The sequence below is a fragment of the Triturus cristatus genome, chromosome 7 (assembly GCF_964204655.1).
Source record: "Triturus cristatus chromosome 7, aTriCri1.1, whole genome shotgun sequence".
NCBI classification, from domain to species: domain Eukaryota; kingdom Metazoa; phylum Chordata; class Amphibia; order Caudata; family Salamandridae; genus Triturus; species Triturus cristatus.
In genome coordinates this window covers 1,342,132,950-1,342,157,211 of record NC_140590.1, presented here as the reverse complement: position 1 = coordinate 1,342,157,211, position 24,262 = coordinate 1,342,132,950, and the positions used below count along the sequence as shown (strand labels likewise).

At 47.0% G+C, this 24,262-nt stretch overlaps 1 protein-coding gene across 8 annotated transcripts in view; it reads left to right on the top strand.

Annotated features, from left to right (window-relative positions):
• The window catches only part of CBFA2T2 (CBFA2/RUNX1 partner transcriptional co-repressor 2), a 522,617-nt gene extending 498,927 nt beyond the window's left edge, over nucleotides 1-23,690 (top strand). For all 8 annotated transcript variants that reach the window (XM_085618982.1, XM_085618980.1, XM_085618983.1 and 5 more), the window contains one exon: nucleotides 22,463-23,690. In XM_085618982.1, coding sequence (XP_085475108.1) covers nucleotides 22,463-22,741 — 279 coding nt within the window. In that variant the 3' untranslated portion in view covers nucleotides 22,742-23,690. The remainder of the gene's footprint in view (nucleotides 1-22,462) is intronic.
• Nucleotides 23,691-24,262: the final 572 nt, after the last annotated feature.

Sequence of the window (24,262 nt, the reverse complement as noted above, 5' to 3'; positions counted from 1 at the left end):
CACGCACAACCCTTCAAGATGAGCTTGGATACCTTTCTCACTTGGTGCCTTTCGTGGGACATGTGTTGTAATGATGTTGTACTTGATGTGATGCAGGAGAAGGCACTGGAGGCTCCTGTGGTGGCGGCGGAGTCACTGCTTTATTGGTATGAGAGACACTGATCCAGGAAGTCAGGCCTTCACACTTGACTGCTTGTCAAAAGGACCGGATATGGCCCCTTCGACCGATGTCGGAGACAGTGCAGTCTGGTGTGGGCTTTTATCCAAACCCAATCCCCTGGCTGGAGGCCATGGGCTGCTGATGTCTCTGCTTCAAGAAGGGCCTACAGCACCTGACAATGTTATTCTTTTGCAGTATTGAAGAAGCAGGTCATTCGGTATGGACAGAGGGACAATAGACGTGTGGCCTGAAATGTTCTTTGTCTGTTCAAACACTATCTTATGTGGGCTGAGCTTTGTCACTCTGTCTGATATACTTCTCATGGACAACAGAGCAAGTGGTAGTGCAACAATACAGGTCTGTTCAGTGGATGCACAAATCTTCCTTGTCTTATTTTTCAACACTCCGTTCTTTCTCTCAACAGCTCCCGCTGCTGGTGGATGATAGGCACAATGTAGTTTCTGTGTAGCTCCTAGCCCCTTGCACAACCCCTCAATCACATGTGAGATGAACGCCGGACCATTGTCAGAACCCAAAAGCATAGACACTTAAAAGTGTGGAATGAACTCTTTCAGGAGGCATTTGGCAACAGTTTGTGCATTGCAGTTCTTGGATGGGTATACCTCAGTCCATTTGCTGAACATGCACACAATAACCAACACGTACTTGTACTTTTGAGTAGGGGGGCATGTTGATGACGTCCATTTCATGTGAGGAAGGGAAGTGGCCTGGGGCAGTGGAAGTACCCTTTCCAATTTTACCCTTGTACCAGCAGTAGGAAAACAGTCTGACCATTCCATCACGTCCTACATGTGATGGACCATGAAAAAGTCAGGCCATGGGAGCAAGCATTATCGTTGGTAAACATATTTTTCAATTTGAGCCTATCCATATTCCCTCTTCTGTTTGCCTACATCCGCCGCTTTTCCATTCTTCCTTGTCTTCCACACCCGCCCTTTGTGCAATATACATGATATCATGGGCAGTCGAAGCAATTTGAACCATTGTCTTCTCACAGCCATTTAATGCTCTTCTTTTTTCTTTTTTTTTTTTTTTCCCTCCTGCTTCAATGAATGCTTTACCTCTTGATACAAAGTCCTTGGAGGTGGTGTGTGCAGCACATTCTAAAATTGAAACTCTCTTTGGTAGCAACAGGCCTTGCAGTAGTTGTGCTATTAATGATGCATGGTTTTTCTGTTGGCCATCTGAGGTAAAGAATGCCCTCATAGCCCACAGCTGGCCAATCATTATTGCCTTTCATCTAAAGCACATATGGACAGGTACTATGCCGAGGTTGTATTGCATGTGTTACTTGATTCCAAATCTGCAACTGAAAAGGCACAACATGCATACTTACTGTTTGAAGGGTCACTCGAGTATTACATTGACCAGATCAAGGCATTCAGAATGAGAGAGGAACTTTCTTTTTCACTACAATATTAAAGCAATTTTGTTAGTAATCACATATTGTGCACTGGATTTGTTCAATGGGTAGAGTTGTGCTATTAATTAGATTACAAGTTGTTGCTGCAAACACAACGTTACACCATGGTAAAGAAAGCTGAATCAGTAGAAGTATGCAGGACCACTACTTGGTCCTCTATCCTTACATTCATAAAACATTACTGTTAACATTAGGGCAGACCATTTTAATAGAGCATGTTGGCTGTCCATCACATTTCCCTCTTTTTCCTTAGAGTACTAGTACTTGTGCACTATATGTAAGGGGTCTATAACAGATTCACACCACAGAACAAAACGATTGCTAACCTCCAATAATTGATGTGGAGTGTAAGACTATTCTGCATTCACATGTGAGGACAGGTGGCATATTACATTGTTTTTTATGTACTTCATAATTTTACGTTTATTACCTCGCCAAATACACAGTGACAAAGAAATTACAATCTGAAGATACAACCTACATTGTGGGCATTTTGGAGTTTGTGTCAATATCTGAGTCTCTCCGGCAATGTTTATGGTCTACTTCCACAGTTTTGATTTAAGTTTAACATGATGCAGATTAGAGCCCAGCCACTGCATTGTGGCATAATGCACACTTTATGAAGCAGTGTGTATCCATCTTGAATAATCTCAAGCTGCAAACTGTTGTAACAAGTAAGCCTTTCCCTTTTAAGCGTTATGCCTGCTATAGATTTTGTAGCATGAATGTTTGTAGTTTCTTTCCCTTTTTTTGTTTTTGTTTTTGACGGGCGTTGTCTGTTGCCATTAGATGCCATTCCCATCCATCCCCCTCTGACATCAGACGTGCTCCCCGGAAGCGACTGTCAATATTTGCCACCTTCAGATTCTTTTTTCTGCCGTTGTGCTTGGAAGCATCAGCTAAAGTTCCTCGACCACCGAAGAAAAGAAAAGCTTTTTCGACGGATCGCTAAGGACCGAGGGAGATAATATCCACCACAAGGCACATCGGAGTAGCAGAAAAGACTAAACCCAGAAAAACCACAGACCAGCACAAAAAGGAGGTGTACCACGTGGAAGGGTGACCACGTGGTTTGTGAATGCCCCAACACGGTGGAACAGGCCCAACCAGGAAAATTGAGAAAAGCTCCTTGGAACTATTTGAGCAAAAAAGTTGGGTACGTTGTAATGGTTTGGTTCGAGTTAGTTGAGGCAACCAACTCCAGTAGGGTCCAGTCAGGGGGACCAGCAAGGCCCTCCACACAAAAAGCAGTCTTCAGACAATTCCAGGGGCCAGATGCAAAATAGGTCTGTGCAATGTACAAACCCTATCTTGCGAGTCGGTAAGGTGTCCCTTCCTAATAGCAAGTCCCTCTCTATATACAATTGTTTTGCGACTACAATTGCGGTTGCAAAACAATCGGTTTACCACCTATTTCAAAAAGGTGGTAAGCCACTCACAAACAGGAAGGTGTCCCCTGAGGACCCCTTGTCCTTTGTGACTGGCAGCGAAAATTATTTTTAAGAGCAGGCAGTGGTCCCACGGACCACTGCCCTACTCAAAAAACAGAAACGTTAATTTTTTTTTTAATGCATCCCGTTTTCCTTTAAGAGAAACAGGCTGCATTTTGAAAAAACTGCTTTATTTAAAAAGCAGCAAAGCAGTCACAGACATGGTGGTCTGCTGACCCCATCAGGCAACCATCCCTGTGAGTGCTGGCCATTCACAATGGGGTCGCAAATTGCGACCTCCCTCATGAATATTGATGAGGCAGGTCATTTGCGAACTCATTTGGAATCGCAAACAGTGTCTGAGACACTGTTGTACATTCCATTTTGCAAGTCACAAAATAATGCAATTTGCCACTCTCAAAATGGAAGGGTCGTACATATGGCCCCAGATGCTTTATCCAAGGTCCAGTGGATTCCTATGGAGTGGTCCTGATGCTGAGGCTACAGGATGTTGAAGGATGCTGTGGATCGACGCAGTCTATGGTGGTCTTCCAGTAGGTATTTCTCAGTCCAAGAAAAAGATGAGTGGAACCTGAGCACAGGTTTCGACGTCTGACGAGGTGCTTTCTAGTCTGTCAGACGTCCAGTCTCCACTGGACTACCAGTCATCCGGTGTCGCAGTCACAGCAAAGTCCTTCTCCAGGCTGGAGCTTGCCTTCTGGGCGTCTAAGCTGCACTCTGACTCTCCCGGGTCCAGCAAACCTGGGTGCAACTTCTGAACATCGGGTCCTGGTCCCCGGTCCAGCACGACACCGGGTAATGGCGATCCAAGGATCAGGTCTTCCACTCACCCTTAGCAGGCTTCTTCAGGTGTTGTGTCCCTGTGCTGCGAACAGCAGGCCAGTTGACTGACTATTGGAGTCTCTGTGCTTTGGGTGGGCTCTGTAGACGACTTCTCCTTGAGCAGGCACAGTCCCTCTTCTTTTCTAGCCACCAGGAGCAGCGGGTGCAGTCCACATCAGTGTAACCTCTCTTCGCCGGGAACTTGGGTCAGTAGGGCAGTCCTCCTTCTAGTCCAGTCAAGATCAGAGTTCTGGGTGCCACTGGTGCCCTGTTTATGTACCAAAAATCCTCTCAGGTAGGATGCAGGTGATAGCCAATGGGCTATCAGGTTCCCTCCCTCCTGATGACCACTTCCTGGGAAGTGTGACTTCTGGCCATTGTAGGATGCACCATTCTGCCCATTCCCAAGATGACAGAACCCCTCTCTAGCCCATCACAAAAGTGTGGCTACCAAGGGGGCTTTAGGCCCCTGGAAAACTGGTTTGACAACAGGTTGCCCCTCTCCAAATTGTGTTTTCCTATTTACCCTTCAAAGGCGGCTTCAGCTTTGAAGCTCACCTTTTGGGCTGATTCCAATGTGACGTCCTGCAGGAGGGAGGTAACCCCTCTCTTCAGTGCAGGCACCTATTATCTCCTTTCCCGGGAGTCATTAGTACGTCTCACCTGGAGCCAGATTGCTGCCTCTGATTCAAGCTCCATGTGCAACCTTTAAGGGCACAGGAGATTGAATGCAACAAAGTGGCAACTATTTAACATTTGCATACTGTAACATGTTAAATTAATTTCGATTTGAGAACCATGTCAGGCTTAATGTAATGAGTAGTTTGATACCTTTGAGTATCACGTTTGGTTACACCTTTCAGGAATTAGCACAGCTGAGGTGTCAGCGTGTAACCCTTCACGTGCCAATGGGACGACCAAGTCTTTCAACAGTAAAACAACAGTTTTGTGTTTTTACTGTCAGAACATCTAAAATACCGGTTCTGCCCATGAAATATGCTGCACCCAGCCTTAGGGCTCGTTAGGCCTGCCAAAGATGGGACTTCCACATTTTTCAGGGGGACAGTAGACTTTGCCATGGGTTTTAAATGGCAAAGTTGGGCTTGCAGTTCAAAACTGCGGCCTTCCTTCAGGAGTGGAGAAGGGTCACATTAGACAAATGGATCCTCAAAATCGTCCAATACGGATACTGCATAGAACTTGTAAAGACACCTCCGGGAGTCAAACCAAGAAAGAGAGCACACTCGAGGGAAGAGAGGCATTGCCTAGAACACGAGGTGGAGAACCTTTTGGAAACGGGGCACTAGAGAAAGTGCCAACAGCAAAAATAAACCAAGGAAACTACTTGGCACACTTGCCCGTAGCAAAACCAGACATGTCATTAAGACCAATTCTAGATCTCCATTTCTTCAACAAGTTTGTAAAAAACACAAATTCAAAATGTGCACACTACAAGAGGTCCTCCTGTTACTGCGGGGCATAGGGCTACATAAACTTAAAGGACGCCTACCTATACATACCGGTAAATAGCAAGCGCAAGAAATACTCACAGTTAATCATCAGCCAAGACAACTACCAGTTCAGAGTGCTCCCTTTCGGATTCATGTCAGCCCTAAGTATGTTAACACATTTTCTAGCCACAGTGGCAGCCCACCTAAGGAATGGATCCACTTATACCCATAACTGGATGACTGGCAAGTAAAAGAAAACTACTTCTACCAAGGCAAGTAGAACATCAGAACGTTTATGGACAGTCTTCACAGGCTAGGTTCCACAATCAGCCTAGAGTAGTCGCCCACGAAGCCGGAAAGGGAAAATACCTTTCTAGGTGCAAGGATCAATAAAGTGGAAGTGAATTCATCCCCAACACTCAGGCGGCTAGACGCAATCACGGAGCAAGCTCGCTGCTACAGTAAAGGTCAGTCTCTGACAGTGAGGACGGTAGGGAGATGATGGACATAATGGCCTCCTGCATCCTCCTTATACCACACACAAGACCCCTCTAAAGTGGATCCAGAACCTATGGTCCCAGTCAAAAGGTATTTGGGAAGACCTATTGGTTGTAATGCAGAAAGTGGAGATGAAATGTTGGAACACAAACAACATAAATGTGGGCAGACTCTTCACACAGCCAAATCCAGCTGTGACAATCACCACAGACTCATCCCACAAGGGCTGGGAAGCGCACATGGGGAACTAAAAATCAGAGGATTATGGAGAGTGAGGGAAGCGATCTAACACATAAATATGCTGGAGTTAAAGACTGTCTTCCTGGCCCTAAATGCCTTTCAGACAAAGATGAAGGGGAAGACAGTGCAACTACAGTCAGACAACACAGCCACAACGTTCTACCTGAACAAGCAAGGAGGAACAAATGCACACCAGCTGTCCAAACTAGTCCAGAAATTATGGGCATGGACCATTCAGAGAAGAATTATTGTCAAAACCCCTTTCAGAGGGTCAAGGGGCAAGCAGGTGCTACTGGGCCCAGCTGTGGTGTTTGAGGTATCTTACTCCTGATGCCCCGGGCCCGACCTACTATAGACCCTGAGCAACTGGGCCAAGTACTTCTTCTGCACTTGACTCTCCGTGGTAGGTGTGGCTAGCAGTCAATGGCTGCCTCGTGGAGTGGGGGTAGGGTGTAGATACAGATTAGTGAACACAACTCGTGACTCAAAGTGTACTCAATAATATCAATAAATCAATGTACAGGCAAATACTTGCTTTTTTATGAAAAATAGGTATTTTATTTCTAACTCTACACATGTAAAGGAGTAATGACATTCGTTAGCAACAAGACAATCCCCTTGAGGTCGGGGGCTCTAGTGGTTGTCAGGCAAATCTCAGCCCTACCTTTTCCTTATAATGTGGTTGGGGTTATTACCCATTCACTGGTGGTCAAAAGTGTGTATGATGCCATAGCACCTTCAGCAGTGAGTCCCTCGTGGCCCAACAAGCCAGATTCAAGTCTCACCCACTCCTGCAGTATTGAAGCGTTCAGCATGTCACCCACACTAAAGCTGCTCCTCCTGGCATACGGGATATCCACTAAGACATTCGCGAGTCCTCGCGTGCTGGTCTCACAAGTACTTCAACGATGGCTCCATCTGGCATCATCACAACAAGGCAGAATGGGCTTGGCGCTACCTGGACAGCGCTTGATGCATGGCTCAGTCCACAGCAGCCCCCTCCTTACATACGGGGGGTGGCTGAATCAATCCTACACCTGGGTAAAAACACTTATCAGCGCACAGTTGTATCCTCAAACCTCCAAAAAGGAGCCCTCTCAGTAGGGCTTCCCACTGGACCTCGCTCCCTCCAGTGCTCTTCTCTTGCTCACAGGATACACTGGTCTTGGCAAGCAGGCAGGCACTGGTGCTCCAGGCTCCAGGGCTGGTGGTCTTGGTATTCCCTAGATTATGTGCCCTCACGCAGCAGGGAGACTAGGCTTCCAGTCCTGGTCACAAGCAGAAGTCTTGCAGAGCTTCCCTTTCCTACACAGCCCGTCTAGCTGCTTGGCATATGACAGATTTGGGGATTTCAACCTCCCAACCTTGTAGTTCATTTTCAAAAACCAAATGTGATTTAGGGTCTGAGTCTTTCAAGTTTAATTTTGGGGTCCTGCTTCTCTTAACATAACATACCATGTATATTTGTAAAGCGCAAATTCACCCATAAGGGTATCTTGGCGCTGAATAACAAATGTTTGTTTCTTTTGAAGAGTACAATTTTCTTCCCTCTCGAAAGGCTGACGTAACAATTAGTTCTGGTCTCTGCACCACAGGATGTATCTCTGCCATTTTACGGAAATGGCACAAGGGAATGTAATAAAGTTGCCAACAAGGCACAACCTTTTCCCCATGTAAGGAGAAGGGTCCACCACCCAAAAGCAAGCACCTTGAGCCTGGTGGCCTGACTTCTGAGGACATAGTCTGGCCACTTAAATCTCTCTAAATGGTACACGGAAACCACAAAAAGAAGCAAGAATGTAAAGTACAAGAAGGTGCTACTCAGCAAAATGGCAGATATACATACTGTGGTGCAGAGACCAGAACTAATTGTTACACAGAACTAGGAACACCAAAGTGGTTAGATATCTCATACACCTACTAGACAACAATTAAACATACGCCTCGCTAGAAGTACACTTAGCGGCCATAGCAGCCTACACAAGAGGACACCTAGGAAGAAGTCTCTTCACAACGTTGGTGATTAGAGCATTTCTAGAAGGGGCAAAGATACTAGCTCCCCCAGGTCAGAATCAACACCAATGTGGAACCTCATCCTGGTACTTACACAACTAATGAAGTCACCCTTTGAACCGCTGCACAAGGCAGAACTGGGTTTCTGATTTAGAAAACGCCTTCATAATTGCGATCACATCATCAATGAGGGGTGAGCGAGCTGCAAGCGCTATCCACTCAGGAACCCTACCTACAAATAAACAAAGACAGGATTGTCATGTATAGAAACTTGCACTTCCTCCCAAAAGTGATATTACAGTTCCACTTGAATTAAACAATCCATCTCCCAGCCTTTTTCCAACAGCCAAAAAGCGAGGCCAAAAGAGCCCTACACCCAGTGGACGTGCTGAGCGAAGTGATGTATTACCTGGAAAGAACAAAGGAGATCAGAAAGGTAAATCAGTTCTTCCTATCAGTTGCATAATCAAGCAAAGGATCGTCTGTAACAAAAGGCACCATTTCAAGATTGATAGTACAAACCATAAAGCGCTGCTTCTAGGAAGCAAATCGATACCAAAGGGGATAATGGACAGAGTGTTTGAGCAAATCAAACACTCACCCCCAGTCAACTGATCAGGGTTTAATCCATCATCATTCTTTAGCTCACTCCACCACCCCAGTTCAGACATGGCCATATGCAAATCAGTCTGACCCTGTGCCTCATGGGAACAGTCCAGCCCGACCGGAAACAAGCATCCTGGGACCGGTTTTGGGTTCATAACGCTTATCAGCCAGGCTATCTTGAATCCAGTGGCAAAGTGAGCAAGGGAACCACTTCTGGGCATACCCTGCCAACTTAGGGTGAACAAAACGATACCAAAGGGGATAATGGACAGAGCGTTTGAGCAAATCAAACACTCACCCCCAGTCAACTGATCTGGGTTTAATCTAGGAAGCAGGCACATAATTGGAAGCAAGGCCTAGAGCTCGTTCTACAAGGTAAAAAGTGGCCGCTTTAGCACTCCCAGCAAATGTGTCAGTAAGCGCCATATAAGTGGGTGGCACAATGAGTGCTGCAGCCCACTAATAGCATTTAGTTTACAGGCCCTCGGTATATGTAATACCACATTACTAGGGACTTATAAGTAAATTAAATGTGCCAATTGGGCGTGTGCCAATTGGGCGTAAGCCAATGTTACCATATTTAGGAAAGAATCCTGTTTATTATGTGGGCACAAAAAAACAGATACACAGCTATACTGCCTACATCTGTGCGCCGGCAGAGCGAAATCTGTAGAGATAGACACAGCGTATAGGTCTACATCCCAGAGGCCGCCATCGCAGTGAAAGTAAGCCAAAGTAAACCAGGTAGGCGCAAATGGAAGCACCACTTTTATCTAACAAAAAACAGGAATAAAGAAACAAACCCCCCACCCATAACCTTATCCCACCCGCCCTCCGCATCAGTTCAGATCAGACGAGGCTGTCATTCATGTCTCCACCTAGGGGTCGCAGAACCAGTTAGTCTCTTCCCACTGCGCCTGGAGGCTCTAGAGGTACGAGGCGCAAGATTTGCAAATATTTCGGGCACGTAGCTTCCCTCATATCTTTAGTGAGGATCTGCAAAAAGGGAGCCCATAGCTTTGGAAAGTCTGTGCCTTTCCCCTCCACACGTAGGGACATCCGCTCCATCGCTAAGAGTTGCCAAAGCTTCTGGATCCAGTCTCGAGGATCTGGAATCGTCAGCGACCCCCAATGCGCTAAGACCACCTGTCGCGCTGTCAGCAAAGCCATCACTATTTGTTTACCTCTTAGCGATTTCAGCGGGAAGAACTTAGGATGGGGAAGACCTAGCAAGGTGTGCTCTGCCATACGCGGCAAAAGGATCTGGAAAGCTACATCAATATCCTCAATTATTGCAATTCAATAGCGCACTAGTTTGGGGCAGCGCCAAAGCAAATGCACTAGAGTGCCCACAGAACCACACCCTCGCCAGCAGAGATCGGACTTGGATGTGTCCCACCTCTTAATGCGCACTGGTGTATAACACCAATGAGTAACCACCTTATAGGCAGATTCGGCCCCTGCTGTGTTGGAAGCAGTATGATGTGCCCTATAAAAAATGTGGCCCCACTCCTTGTGCGACAAGGGCCTCTCCAGGTCAGTTTCCCACCGAACCTGCACTTTGGTGCTGCGCCGCTGTGCTTGAGAGGTGATTAGGGCATAGAGTTCAGAGATGAGTGTACGAGCATCCGTTTTACACCCCAGCCATTTTTCGAAGGATGTCAGGGGACGGGACATTCGCGCGAAATTCTCCGTCTGCGTAACCCAATGTACAACTTGCGTGTAGGGAAAGGCATCGGCCTCCAGCAACGTATGATCCCTGCATAATTGAGGAAAGGGTATCACAGCCCCGCGATCGAACAGGGCACCCACCCGCTTACAACCCTCCTACCTCTATCGTTGGAAGATCTGGGATGCGCACCCTGGTGGAAAGTCGGGGTGATCGACTATAGGGGACAAGGGAGAGGGAAACGTCGTCCACCCCTTAGAGCCCGCAAGGCGGTCCCACACCTTAAGAGTCGGGGATGTAATCGGAGAAGAGTATAGCCCCCACGCTCTGTGCCAACGTGGAAGCCAGAGCTCCCGCCATATGTTTCGGCCAGCCACCGTCTGATCCATAAAATTCCAGTGCTTGCTGGAAAGCGGTCTGTTCCACTCCGCGATGAAGCAAAAGCATGTTGCCTGGTAGTAGGCGCGCACGATCGGGAAGCCAAGCCCTCCCTGCGCTTTTGGGGAGGTCACATGAGCAAGCGCAAGGCGTGGTTTCTTATTGCCCCACAGGAATCTATTAAGCAGCCCCTGGAGTTTGCGAAGGGCACCCGGCGGCGGGCTCAAAGGGAGCATTTGGAAGATATAGAGGATGCGCAGCAGAACCGTCATCTTCACCGCTGCCGCCAGCCTGCCAAACCATGCCAACTTGAGACAAGACCAGGCCCCCAGGGCCTTGGTCGTCTGTTCCAGCAACAGAGAGTAGTTAAGAGCGTCTGTTTTAGTAATAGAAGGGGTCAAACGAGTGCCAAGATAGGTAATATCCGTGGATACCCAGTGAAAGTCTTGCTGGAGGTCCTGAACCTCTGTCTCCAGGATAGAAATATTAAGAATTTGTGACTTTGAGAAGTTGACCTTAAATCCCACCAACCGTCTAAAGGTAGAAAGCTCTGTCGTCAGGTACCGCAGAGCCGTCCGCGGCTGAGTAAGAGAGAGGATGACGTCATCAGCATACATACTAATTTTATGGGTGTCCGCTCCGAACTTCAAACCCACCACATCAGGATTGGAACGAATGTGCTGAGCAAAAGGCTCCATATAGAGCGCGAACAGGAGGGGGGATAAGGGGCAGCCTTGTCGCTTGCCCCGGGCAATAGGGAACATGGCGGATTTGCAGCCATTAACCCGTACCGCCGCTCTGGGGGAGGCGTATAGGCAGCGCACCCATCGATCGAAATTGTCCCCGAAGCCGAATGCACGGAGCACCGCAAATAAGTAATCCCAGTCCACCCGATCAAAGGCCTTCTCCGTGTCGATTGACAGCAGGAAGGCCGGGGTATACGATCTATGGACAAAATTGATGAGGTGCAATAACCTCTTGGTGTTATCCCCTCCTTGTCTGGAGGGTATAAAGCCTGCTTGGTCCGGGTCTATGATGGCATCCATGAGGGGGTTAAGACGGGAAGCTAACACACCCGCGAACAATTTCGCGTCAATATTAAGGAGCGAAATCGTCCGGTACGATCCGCACACCTTGGGATCCTTCCCAGGTTTGAGAAGCACAGAGATGGCCGCCTCAGACATGGAAGGCGTCACCTCCCCGGTATCGAGGAAGGAATTAAAAAGCTTTGTTAGAAGCGGAGCCAGTTCCACACAGAACTGCTTATAGAATAAGTCTGAAAAGCCATCCGGGCCTGGCGATTTAGCCACTTTGAGTTGCGCAATCGCTGAAATCACCTCCTCAAGACGGATAAGAGAGTCTAGATCATCGGCCGATGACTTAAGTAAGGGAGTGATATTACTGGAAGACAGATATTCGCTTAGATCAGGCAAAGGGGCATCTTCTGTCGAGTAAAGGTGCTGGTAAAATTATTATTTTTTTTTTTTTTTTTTTTGGAAAACCTTTATTTAACGGTATGTGCAGACAAATACGGGCCTACAACCCTCAGGCCGGCCTCGACAATAAAGGGCACATCAGCAAGCAATTATACAACTCAGCAGCATATCAGTACCAGCACGAATAGACCAGGTCACGTTATACACAATTGTGCCGCCGAGCGCCAGGATGATGAGGTTTAATTTTTATAAAGTTTTGAAATAAGTCCATTGCAACAGGTCTGGAAGGATCCGAATCAAAGCAATGCAGTTAGGACTATAGTGGGCAACGATCATCAGAAGAGTCAGCAAGCATTATCCGTAAGGTAATCAATCGCACTCGATGAAATCAGGATAGAAAAGAAACATATCATATGACGATCCCCAAGCACTACCCACGAGTTCCCAATCCTCCCATCGACCCAAGAAAGAAGAAAGGGAAGAGCAAGCGAGAAAGGTAAAGAGTAGAAAGGGAGAAGAGAAAAAGAGAAGAGAAAGAAAGAAAAAGGAGGCCCATAGAAAAAAAAAAAAACAACAAGGAAATATACCCCCCACCCTACACGCATGCAGAGGCTACGGCCTACCCCCCCTAGCAGTGTGTCTGTCGCCCCAAAAGAGTACCCGAAATGTAGGAGAAGAGAAAGAGAAGAAAAAGAAAAAGAATGTCGCGGTTGAGCGGAGGAGGGCCAAGGATCTATTCAATGCAAGCAAAATCGTTATCCGCGGTCACCCAACCCCAGGCCCCGACCCAACACCCATGCTACATGTACCTCCAACAGTCACAAGTCCCAGTCCCAGCCATATACGTATCAATGTGCAACAAGAAAAACCCCCTTCCTCAGCCTTGGCCCCTTCGAATCTGCAGTCCAACAGAATCCAATTGCAGTACAGCCAACCTGGACGGGATGGGACACCATGGAGTCCGTTGCAGAAGTCGAGGTGTAAGAGACAAGTCAAACTGGAGTGAAGCTCGATAGTAAAGGACCACAGAATGCGCCACTGCTATGCCGTGGCTAGTACAACAGGGAGCAGGACGATGCATAAGTTCCAGAGTAGCGGCCGGCCGATGTACAGGAAGCAAGTCCAGGAAGACGCTCAAAAACGTGGCACCAAAGGACAAAAGAGATGGGCAAAACGGCGTCTGAGACACAAGCTCCGGCCATACCAAGGGAGCAGTATTGTCAGACTCCTCCAGGGCAGAGCCGAAGAGTACCGCAGCGGGCACTGTGACACGTCCCCCCGTCACTGACACATACCTCAACTCGGGTGATCCACCGACAGTCGACTGAAGATGTGGCTTAACATGCCGCACTGGAGAATCATCATGGCCAGCTGAAAAAGTACAATCAAACCGGTCCTCCAAATCAGTGGCAGAGTCGTGGAAGGCCAACCGCAGGTCCTCCAGTGCTGCCAGGATGTCGCGAAGCCCCAGCGGTGGATCAAGGATGGAGGGTGCTGTTGCGTCCGCCATCTTAGGCAAGCAACCATCGAGCGCCCCGGGAAGCAAGCCCCCTTCACCAACCATCGGTATCTGGAAAGTGATGAGCTCTCTGCGGGGCCCTGGTGGTGCCGGAAACGTGGAGGCAGCCGGTCGTGGAGAGGCCTCAAGGACAGGGGAATCTGTGGCGCAGGGAAACCCACCGGCAAGACCAGGGCTTCCGATGCGGAAGATGGCGTCCGCTGCTGTAGGCTGCAACAAAGAAACGATCCCGGCCCTCTCCCAGCTGGGCCGGGATACAATATACGAGAGCCGGATACAACGTTGCGAGCGGGGCGCGCTGGGCAGCCGAGCATGGAAAAGGCGGCTGTGAGAATCCCAGCGCCGCGCTCCAGGTCCGGTGCACCGGCTCCTCCCTCTCCACAGCGGCCGCTGCTATCGTTGTCGCCGCCGGCCGTCCCCACTAAACAATGGCCCGGCTGTGACCGCTTGGAAGGCCGGAATGGAAACCGGGGCTCAACTCCGCCGGGGCAGCTCCGTTCTCGACCGGAGTCACAGTAACGTGGTCAGGAACGTGGCGCAGGTAAGCGTAGGGCTCGGAGGCACAGGATTCTTGCCAGGATATCGACGAAGGGCGCAAGGGTCGGCGGAGCCGAAGAGCTAGGCGGCCATCTCGGCTGCAGGCTAGGCTCCTCCTCGGTGCTGGTAAAATTGACGGAATGTGTCAGCAATCTGTGCATCCGTGTTATGCTCCACCGCATTCGAACCCCGGATGACAGGGATGGCAGACATTTGCGCCCGCGCTCGTAATCGATGTGCCAGCATCCTCCCACCCTTATCTCCACTAAGGTAGAATTTATGCCTCAGCCGCAGGAGCTCATATTCAGCCCTATCCAAATCCAAGTGCTTCAGCATACGGCGCCGAGTTTCCAACTCCCTCCACACCCTCGGCGCCCCAGTGCGCTTGTGAACCGCTTCTAGTTCCCCAACCGTCGCCTCGAGCTCCCCGCGTTTGTTTGCGGAGTCGCGTAAAAGACGTTGCAACTGCAATAAATTCCCCACCAACTACGAGTTTTAGGGCTTCCCAGAACGACGCAAGGGGCATACCATCTTGCGCATTCTCAGAGATATAGTGCTTAATAACGGTTCGGATCCTTTGAATAACGTCATCAGAATGAAGCAGGGAATCACGAAGGCGCCAGCCCGGAGGGGTAGAACGCGCACAGCGTGCCAGTAATTGGACCCGAGAGGGGGGCATGATCTGAGAGCGATCAGGGAGTAATAGTCGCAGCACGCAAATGAGGGATAAGTAATGCAGAGGCCAGAAAGTGATCAAGACGTGCGTATGTTTTGTGTGCCGCAGAAAAGTAGGTATAGTTGCGGTCTTTCGGGTGCTGGATGCGCGACACATCACCTAAACCGCAGTCAGAAAGCCACTGTTTCCCAGCACTTGACAATGCCCCCGCTTGGTTAGACCGCAGTCCCGACCTATCGACCTCCGGATCCATTACCAGGTTTAAGTCGCCCCCAATCAGAAGCGCTGAATCCGGGGAAGCAAGAGCCTCAGACAGGGCGGAGCGCAAGAAGGGCTCCTGACGTTCATTCGGGGCATATAAAGACTCAACCGTAAAATGCATGTCCCCCCACTGCACCCTGACTGGCAGGAACCGCCCCTTCACCTCCGCTATCGTAGAGACCAACTTGCATTGTGACCATGCACTAAAAAGGATCCCCACCCCATTGTGTTTGGACTGGCCCGAGGACCAAAACTTCTGTGGGAAGCGCCTGTCCCGCATGCGCGTGGTAACTTTAGGCAGAAGGTGGGTTTCTTGCAGTAAACAGATATCCCCCCCAGTATTCTCTAAAAGGGACAGTATGGCTAACCGCTTGACCGGATTATTCAGCCCTCGCACATTCAAGCTAACAATGGTAAGGTCCCTACTCATCAATACAGAAAAGGAGGGAGCGTCTATATACCCAATGTTACCATGTTTAAAGGAGAGAGCACAAGCACTTTAGCACTGGTTAGCTTTCAAATCGCCAGCCGTGGTGGTCAACTTCGGAACCTGGAGACCTTGGCATTGAAGAAAGGGCCATCCCTTCTTGAAGCCATCCTGCCAACAAGGAGATATCCCAAGTCAGCGGATGCCCAAGAAAAGGAACCACTTCTGAAGGATCAAAAGCCAAACGTGCAAAAAACCTCCAAGAAGAATGCAGAGGGGCTGGAGACACTGAGAAGACCAACTTGGAGCAAGGACACAAGCTGAATTACTAATAAGAACTCAAGTAACTAACTAGGTGCTTGAACACCGAACAAGGACGTTTGTGACAAACTCCTGACCAGGCCTGACCGCCTTATATACTGTAAAATTACCAGGAATAGGAAACAAAATTCAGGAAGCAAATGGTGCTATGTTGGATTGGGAATTCGCCCATAGGACATGATATGAAAGGTGCCATCTTGGATTGGGCAAAAGATAAAATAAAGATTCCGCCGTCAGCCCAGGACGCCTAAGAACCCAGCAAGAATGGTGACTCATGCACCATCGGAATTGTCCCCCCTGCCTGCACTTAGCCCCCTGACCATCCACCCTTCAGATGAGAGCCAAAGTGGAGCTACCGATCTTGTGTGCTGCCCGAGCAGAGCGTAGACAGAGGCACTTGATGCAAGGTGTGTTGCACCCGGAGCACGGCATGCCCAACAGTATTCCCCTTCCCAGAAGGCCCAGGCTTGGTGGGGTGATGGAGATAGAGCCTACAGATAAGAGCAGGAGGGTGGACTTCTGAGGCAGGTTCCCTGGACTGTTCAGAAACAGGATACACCTTTCCACCTAAAAAGATATTGTAATTTATCCTGGAAAATGCAGGAATCCATAATATCAGATACCTCAAATTCAGGCTGTCCTTTTACCAAAATGAGTGGAGGGGTTTGGAGGAACCCTTGAAAACCCATCAGGCACATAAGGTTTCAATTTGGAAATGTGGGATTGATCTTCCAAGTACTGGGAAGAAGTAAACACACAGTGACAGGATTCATTTTTTGTGTAATGGAAAAGGGACTCAGAAATCAGGGACTGAATTTAGATTTCCCACATTTAATAGCTAGAAACTGGGATGAGAACCATAACTGATCTCATACCAGATAATCAGGCTCATGGCATCGATTTTTGTCAGAATACCTCTTCGTCCTTTCCAGGGCCATTTGTAGATTCTTAGCTACCTGCTTGTTTTGACTTGTAGGCTAAACGAGTCAGAAACTGCAGGGACAGTTATTTGGTCTTTCACCAACTCAGGGCATGATCTCTGATGGAAAACCTGTAAAGAAAAGAAGGGAGATACCTTGGTGGCACTATGAACACTATTATTAAAGGCAAATTCAGAAAAGAGAAGGAGGAATACCCAATTATCACCAGTGGCACTGCAAACACACCTTAAGTATTGTTCTAAGGTTTCGTTGGTCCTCTCAGTGAGTCCATTGGTCTGCGGGTGAAAACCAGAAGATAAGGCTCTGGTTATTCCCAAGACGAAGCAAAAACCTTTAAAAAATTTGACACAAACTGTGGTCCACAATTTGAGGTTATCTTTTATGGACAGCCGTGAAACCTGTATATATCCCTAAGGAAGTATTTGGCTATTTCTTTAGTACTAGGTGATTTAGGTAAGGCAGATGAGTGAGTCATCCTGGAAAGAGAGTCTAATACAACCTTGACAGTTGTCTTTCCCTCAGAGAGGGGTAGTTCCACAATGAAGTCTAACCCAGTGGAACGCCATGGTCCCCAGGCAACTGGTAACTGTTGAAGCAAACCTGGTGGTCTTTGATGTGATACCTTGGCTTATGCGCAAAAAAGGGGAACAAGAACCATAACTGTTGGTATCCTGTACCGTGGAGGGCCATCTCTGTGACCTTCGAATTTGGTGCCATTACACAGTTGAAGAACAGTCTTTTATAAGTCTGTAGTGGGTTAAAAAAGGCAATCCCTGTGGAAATATATAAAATCTTTGATGTTTAAAAGGAGTTTACTTACTTCCTGTGGTGGAAGTTCTTGTTGACACATGCATCTTTTAATTGAAAGAGGTTATGCTTATAATTACCCTGCCGGGAGATAGGGTTGTTTGCTGTGTTATCGCTTTGTCTTCAGGATATCCAAGAGACTATGCAACCGCAATTCTATTTGCAGTTCCTGCTATATATATAAGGTGAAAATCGAATTGAGAGAAGAAATAGGCCCATTAAGCTTGACGACTATTTTTCGACATTGAATTGTTTTTAACGCCTGTAGACTTTGATGGGCTGTTTTAATTTCAAAAGGGTACTTGGCCCTCAGAAATAGATGTCTCCATTCAGTGCATGCCTCTTTTAGCCAATAATTCTTGCTCCAAAACTAAATAATTTTGTTCTGCAGCTGTCAAAGAACGAGAATAGCAGAAAACAGGATGCTCACTGGGAATTATTATCTTGTTCCTGTAGGAGGACCGATAAAGCATTCTCAGAGGTGTCTGTTTCCATCACAAACAGTTTCCTTGGTTCCGGATGACAAAGGACTGGGGCACAAGTGAACGTCCTCTTGAGAAACTGGAAAGCCTTTTCAGCCCTGGATTCCCATTGGAACCCTTGAGCTAACTGTTCCTTCTTTAAGAGACGAGAAATTTTGAAAGAGTCGTTTGAAAAATTCTCAATAATCTGTCTATAGAAATTAGCAAATTCCCTAAAATGTTTGATGTTCTTTGACGGTGGATAGAGATGGCCATTCATGTTCTGCTGTGTCTTTACTTAGGTCCTTGGCGACCCCTGTAGAATTTATGATAAAACTCAAGTACTTTACTTAACCCCTTCCATGCTCATGACGAGCTCAGCTCGTCATGAGTCACAGTGGAGCTGTGCTCATGACGAGCTGAGCTAGTCATAACGGCCGCGGACCGCACACATGCGATAAATTCCCTGCCTGTGCGGGAGAATTAATCCGTGGGCGGGGCCGTGACGAGCTCAGCTTGTCATGAACACAGCTCCACTGCGAGTCATGACGAGCTCAGCTCGTCACAAGCACAGCGACGGCGCCCCCCCCCCATCCCCGCACCGTGGGGGAATTACCCCCGCAGGGAAGGGGTTAAGGCACTTCAAAGGTACACTGTTTGGGTTTATAGGAGTCTGTGTAATACCTCGAATACATGACGGCGATGGTCAGATAGACTTTTAGAAAAAAACAGAATATCATCTAGATATACTATGACGAATAGATTAAGTATGTCTGCAAAAATACTATCCATGAATTGTTGAAATACCAAAGGGACGTTATAGAGTCCAAAAGGCATCAATCACTCTGTATGCATAGTGTCCAAACGGGTTACAGAATGCTGTATTTAATTCATCGCCCTCTTTTATCCTTAGTATATGATACACCCATTTAAGATACAACTTGATGAATATTCAAGATCCACAGTTTCCAAAACGCCTCTGAGAAGCGGATATCAATCCTTAATGGTTATCTCGTTTAATTTGTAGAAGTCTATACAGTGCCGAAGATCCTTTTTCTTGGGAACAAAGAATAGAAGGGTTCCTGCAGGTGAGGTAGAGGGCATGATGAGTCAATTTTCTAGGTCTTTCTTCAAATACTGGCGTAGAACATCTCTTTATAATTCTGATAAAGAATACTCACAGCTAAAGGGAATCTGGAATCCCGGCTTTAGATCGATGGCATAGTCATACGGCCAATGTGGAGGCAATTCTTTGGTCTTGGGTGACAAAAACATGCCAAGGAACTCCTGATAGGGCTTTGGAACAGTTGTTACGGTAGCCGCAAGGGGAGTCTGCCTGTCTTTGCTTGTTATGACACAGTCTACTGGTTCTTGAGATCCCTACAAACAGTACTTGTTGGAATGTATTAATATTAAGGAAAGGGTACAGTTTGCCCAATTCAGTTTAAGGTTATGAAAGCACAACTGGGGAGACCTAGAATGGCAGGATAATTAGGTTAAATAATCATATCAAAACGTATTGGTTCTTGACGATTAAATATCAACATCTGCAACTTGGATGAACATTCAGTGACTGGACCTGAAATCAAATGAGTGCCATCAATGATGTGGATAATCTCAAACTTATCCTTTTACCTCCTAGGAATCTGATAAGCAGATGCCCAACTTGTGTCTACAAAATTGCCATGGCTCCTGAGTCCAACAAGGCCATCATTGATACCGATCTTTCGGGGTCCCATTGTAAAATTATAGGTAGATGGTATAACTAACTCCCGGTTTCTGGAACAAAATTTGAGACGGATATATGAAGATGTTGTACATCCAACCTCTCCTTCCTCTCCAGAGTTGTACCTAGGCGTTTCCCAATGACTTGGGTGGGTGAACTGGGCATTCTCTTACAAGATGACCTTGTTCACCACAGTATATGCAAAGACTCCTTTGATGACACCTTTGTTTTTCCTCTTCTTTCAAGGTGCCCTGCACAGATCTGATTAGCATTTGTTCCTTTGGGGGCTCAGTGGACTTTAGCACTTCTGTAAGGGTGGCAGACCTCTGTCTTGACGTGGTAGAAGAGTAACCACCTTGCTTATTCTGCCTCTCCCTTTTCCGTTCCTTCAGTCGAATTTTGATATACAATGCTGTTTCAATACCCTTATTTAAAGAGGCTGGCCTAGGGACTTGTACTAACTCATCCTTCACTTCTTCTTTTAGGCCCTGCTGAGACAAGGTGAGAAGGGACAGCTCAGCTCACTGAGTTTCCGCCCCTAGTGTTCTGAAGCGAGTTACATATGCCATAACATCTTGGGAACCCGCTGAATATCGCATAGGGCATCGTCAGCGGAGTATTCTAAATTTGGGCAACTCAACCTTTTTCGAAACGTCTCCAGAAACAATGCATATTTATCCAAACAAGGATTCAAATAGGAGACCAAAGGCATCCACCAGGCAACAGCATCACCAACAAGACAAATGTTGTTGTTGGCTGGTCTCTTGTAGTTGTTGCATTGGATCCATAACCACAGGCTGGATGGATTGTCGTTGGCGTCGCAACCTGTCAGTCGTACTGGTTGTCGACTTTGGATCCTGGAGACCTTTGCATTGAAGAAAGGGCGATCCCTTTTCGAAGCCACCCTGCTAACAGGATGATATCCCAGGTTAGCAGATGCCCATGAAAAAGAACCACTTCTGTGGGAGGAAAAGTCAAAAGCACAGAAATCTCCAAGAAGGTTCCAGAAGGGCTGGATGCATTTCTGGCAAGGTCTGACAGCCTTGTATACTGTAAAATTACCAGGAACAGGAAACAAACTACAGGAAGCAAATGGCCGTCATCTTGGATTGGGAATTCGCCCATAGAACAAAATAGGAAAGGCTCCATCTTGGATTGGTCAAAAGGAAAAACCAAGATGGCACTGCCTTTCTAGGACACCGAAGAACCCATCAAGAATGGTGCATCTTGCACCACCAGAATTGTCCCCCCGGACTGCACTTACCCACCCTGCAAGTGAGAGCTGACGCGAGGCTACCGCGTATCGTGCGCCACACGAGCAACACATAGACAGATGCGTCGCACTCGGTGAGAGGCATGTTGCAGCTGGAGCGTGAGTCTTAAAGCCAGCAAAAACGCAGTCAGCAAAAGCAAGAGTCTGGAAGACAAAGTTGGAGGAAACTATTCCAAGGTTGTCAGATTGCTGTGCAACATGTAAAAACACATTGACAAAGCCAATAGATTTCGCATAGACAAAACCTATTGGCTTAGCCAATGCTTTTTTTGTTTGTTTTACTTCTAAACTCGGACACGCAGTTCATTACTGACTACACCTAGAGGGCACCCTCCTGAAAACATGTAAACAAAGATAGGATGTGATATAATGGCAACAACTGCCGACTTTCGAGCTGAGGAGCCAGATGTGAGTCTCTGCATCAGCTCAACATCCTGTGATTCTGATAAAATCACTTAATCTGCCCGTGCCTACCAAAAATGAGTATGTCCTGGTGTAATATAACTGGTGCTCATGTAAATTGCTTCAAGACTTTGCTCCATATAAACAAGCTATGCTGGATGTAAGAGGGGGAGATCACTAGCAATGGGGTGGGGAAGGGGCGTGCAGTGATGTGAGAGGTGGTGGGAGGGACAGGTAAGCAATGAACAAAATGCAGAGGATAGAGAAGGCCTGCAAAACGATGCACTGTTATGGAGTGCTACTCTGGAAAGTAAGAAAGCTGGCGGTAGTAGGAGGTGCTGACCATCAGGAAGAAAGGAACCAAGAGTGACTTGAAAGCCAACCACTGATAAGTAGAAGTAAATAATGGGTGGGCTCTAAGAACTTTTAAGATTTTTTTCTTCTTCATTACAAGAGTTTTCACAAGTGCTGTGCAGACAGAACCTAAAAAGAGGACAAGCAAAATAATTCAGGACCCAACCACTAGATGGTGGAATAATGCACAGAATATGAATTCAGAAAGTTCTTCAAGCTACAAAACTGCTCCTACTGGTAAGTAACCATTTAGTGTCCATGCAAACTGCACCACTTTCCCCAGTAGTTTTAGGGTTTTCATGGTAGTGTTTTTGCAGTGGCATTACACTTTGGTTTCTGGCAGGCATCGTAGTAAAGTCATTTTAGATAGAAGTCCATGGTCAGTGCCCATAATTTCTGAAACAGAACCATCTAAAACCAACTACTAGCAAGTCTCAAAGCTAGTTTACCACGTAAGTAACTTACTTCATTCTTATTTGGAACCCACCGACTCGTGAGATAGGCTTCCTTTGAAATTGAATATACTATCTAACTGTGCAAGCTATTTACATACTGATATAATAATTATGCTGATTTAAATCTGTTTCAGAATTGCTGGAATTGTGGTCGTAAGGCCAGCGAGACATGCAGTGGGTGCAACATTGCCAGATACTGTGGCTCATTCTGCCAGCACAAAGACTGGGAAAAGCATCATCGGATCTGTGGGCAGGGTTGGCAAGGCCTGACCAAAGTTCTCCCTGCGAACACCGGGAGATCGGAAGGTTCGAAGCTCTTGGAGCAGGTGTCAAGCCCTCCCTTAGCGAAGACATCCACATCCCGTTCCTCCACCCCTGCCTCCGGGACCTCCATCGACACCACTCTTCTTTAAGGGGAAGCTGCAACGTAGTGAGGATATGTTAGCCTACGTGTCAGTTTCCGTATGTTACAGCTGCTAAACAAACCGGTTTGGAGGTGGACTGCCTTGTGTAGAAACGGGGAATTTTATTGGGGAGTAGGAATCATCCTACCTCTCGTCGTTTGAAGACAATTCCAGGGAGAAATAAAAAAGAGATGCAATATAAGACAGATGTACAATTATTTTAAAATAGAAATTCCTTTAGTGTTTGTGTTGTATGTAGGTAATCCCTTAGCACAGCACTGTTCTTTGGCAGACAGTGTGAAATCTCCAGAATTCATTACAGCAGCTGCATACAAATCCCTTAGCACAGCACTGTTCTTTGGCAGGCGATATGTGGCATCCCCTGAATTCATTACAGCTGCATTCAATCATACTTTTAAAGTGAAGCATTGTAATAATATGGTGACATGTTGTAACCGTACAGTCCAATAAACCAATGATATTCTGTCAAATGTGTTAATGCACAGTCAAGTGATACAGTGGAAAGCCACCGATAAGATGACAGGAGTCATTTTAAAAGGCCACAAGATGTGGTTCAAATAAACTGAAAGTAGACAAAGAAAAAAGGATGGTACTTTCATACAACAGCCATATGTCTACCCTGCACTGCCTGATATGTATAGCATTAATATCACTCACGCCTTATTTCAGTAGTGCTCTGCCCCTCTGTTGTTAAGATCCCACAGAGTCGCCTGGGGGGCACAGGACCCTTTTTAGATTTCACTGTCCTGTTGTTGCTGGTGCGTAGGTACTCTATTGCCCACTCTTCTGGCTCCACCGCATATTCGTCATAGTCCCCTTAAACATATTCATTTTGGCATTAGCCAGGTATTTGCAGTAATTGAAGGTTTACATTTGTTTTTAAAAACATTGTTTTCTTGACAATTACAATTTTTGATTAAATATTTTTTTAATTGTGTTGTTTGTGTGTGACTTTATTGTAAGTGGCATAGATTTTCTTCCATATTTCTTTAACATGATGATAAAGTAGGTCATCTGCATCAACCTAAGAAGCATTTTCTGCTCAGTTCCTTTTCTGCACCTTTACCGTCGCATTGTTTTTGATTTCCAAGGAACCCTGCCAAACGTTCCTCCAGTAATTGTACTTGATACAAATGTCCTGAACTGAGGGTTCGAGGCATATGAGCTGCAGATCACACACTAAGGATAAGATCGCCATCTGGTGTTGGGCTCGGATGATTGCAGGTTGTTGTCGTCTACAGAAGAAGTCTTTGGTCACGAGATAGGTGACTCCTCCTCTGTACAACAGTGCGCATGGGCATCCACTCCATCCTCAGATTGTTTTTTTCCGCCATTGGGTTTGGATGACCTTTTTTCCGCTCCAGCAGGAAACTTCTAGCAATCACAACAACTCTCAAAAATTTATAACTCGACGTCGAAATCCCATCGGACCGGCTCCGGATGCGGCTGATGGAAAGGACACCCTTTAAAAAATGCCCCCAATGCGGAGCAAAGTTCCCCCACAGTGAT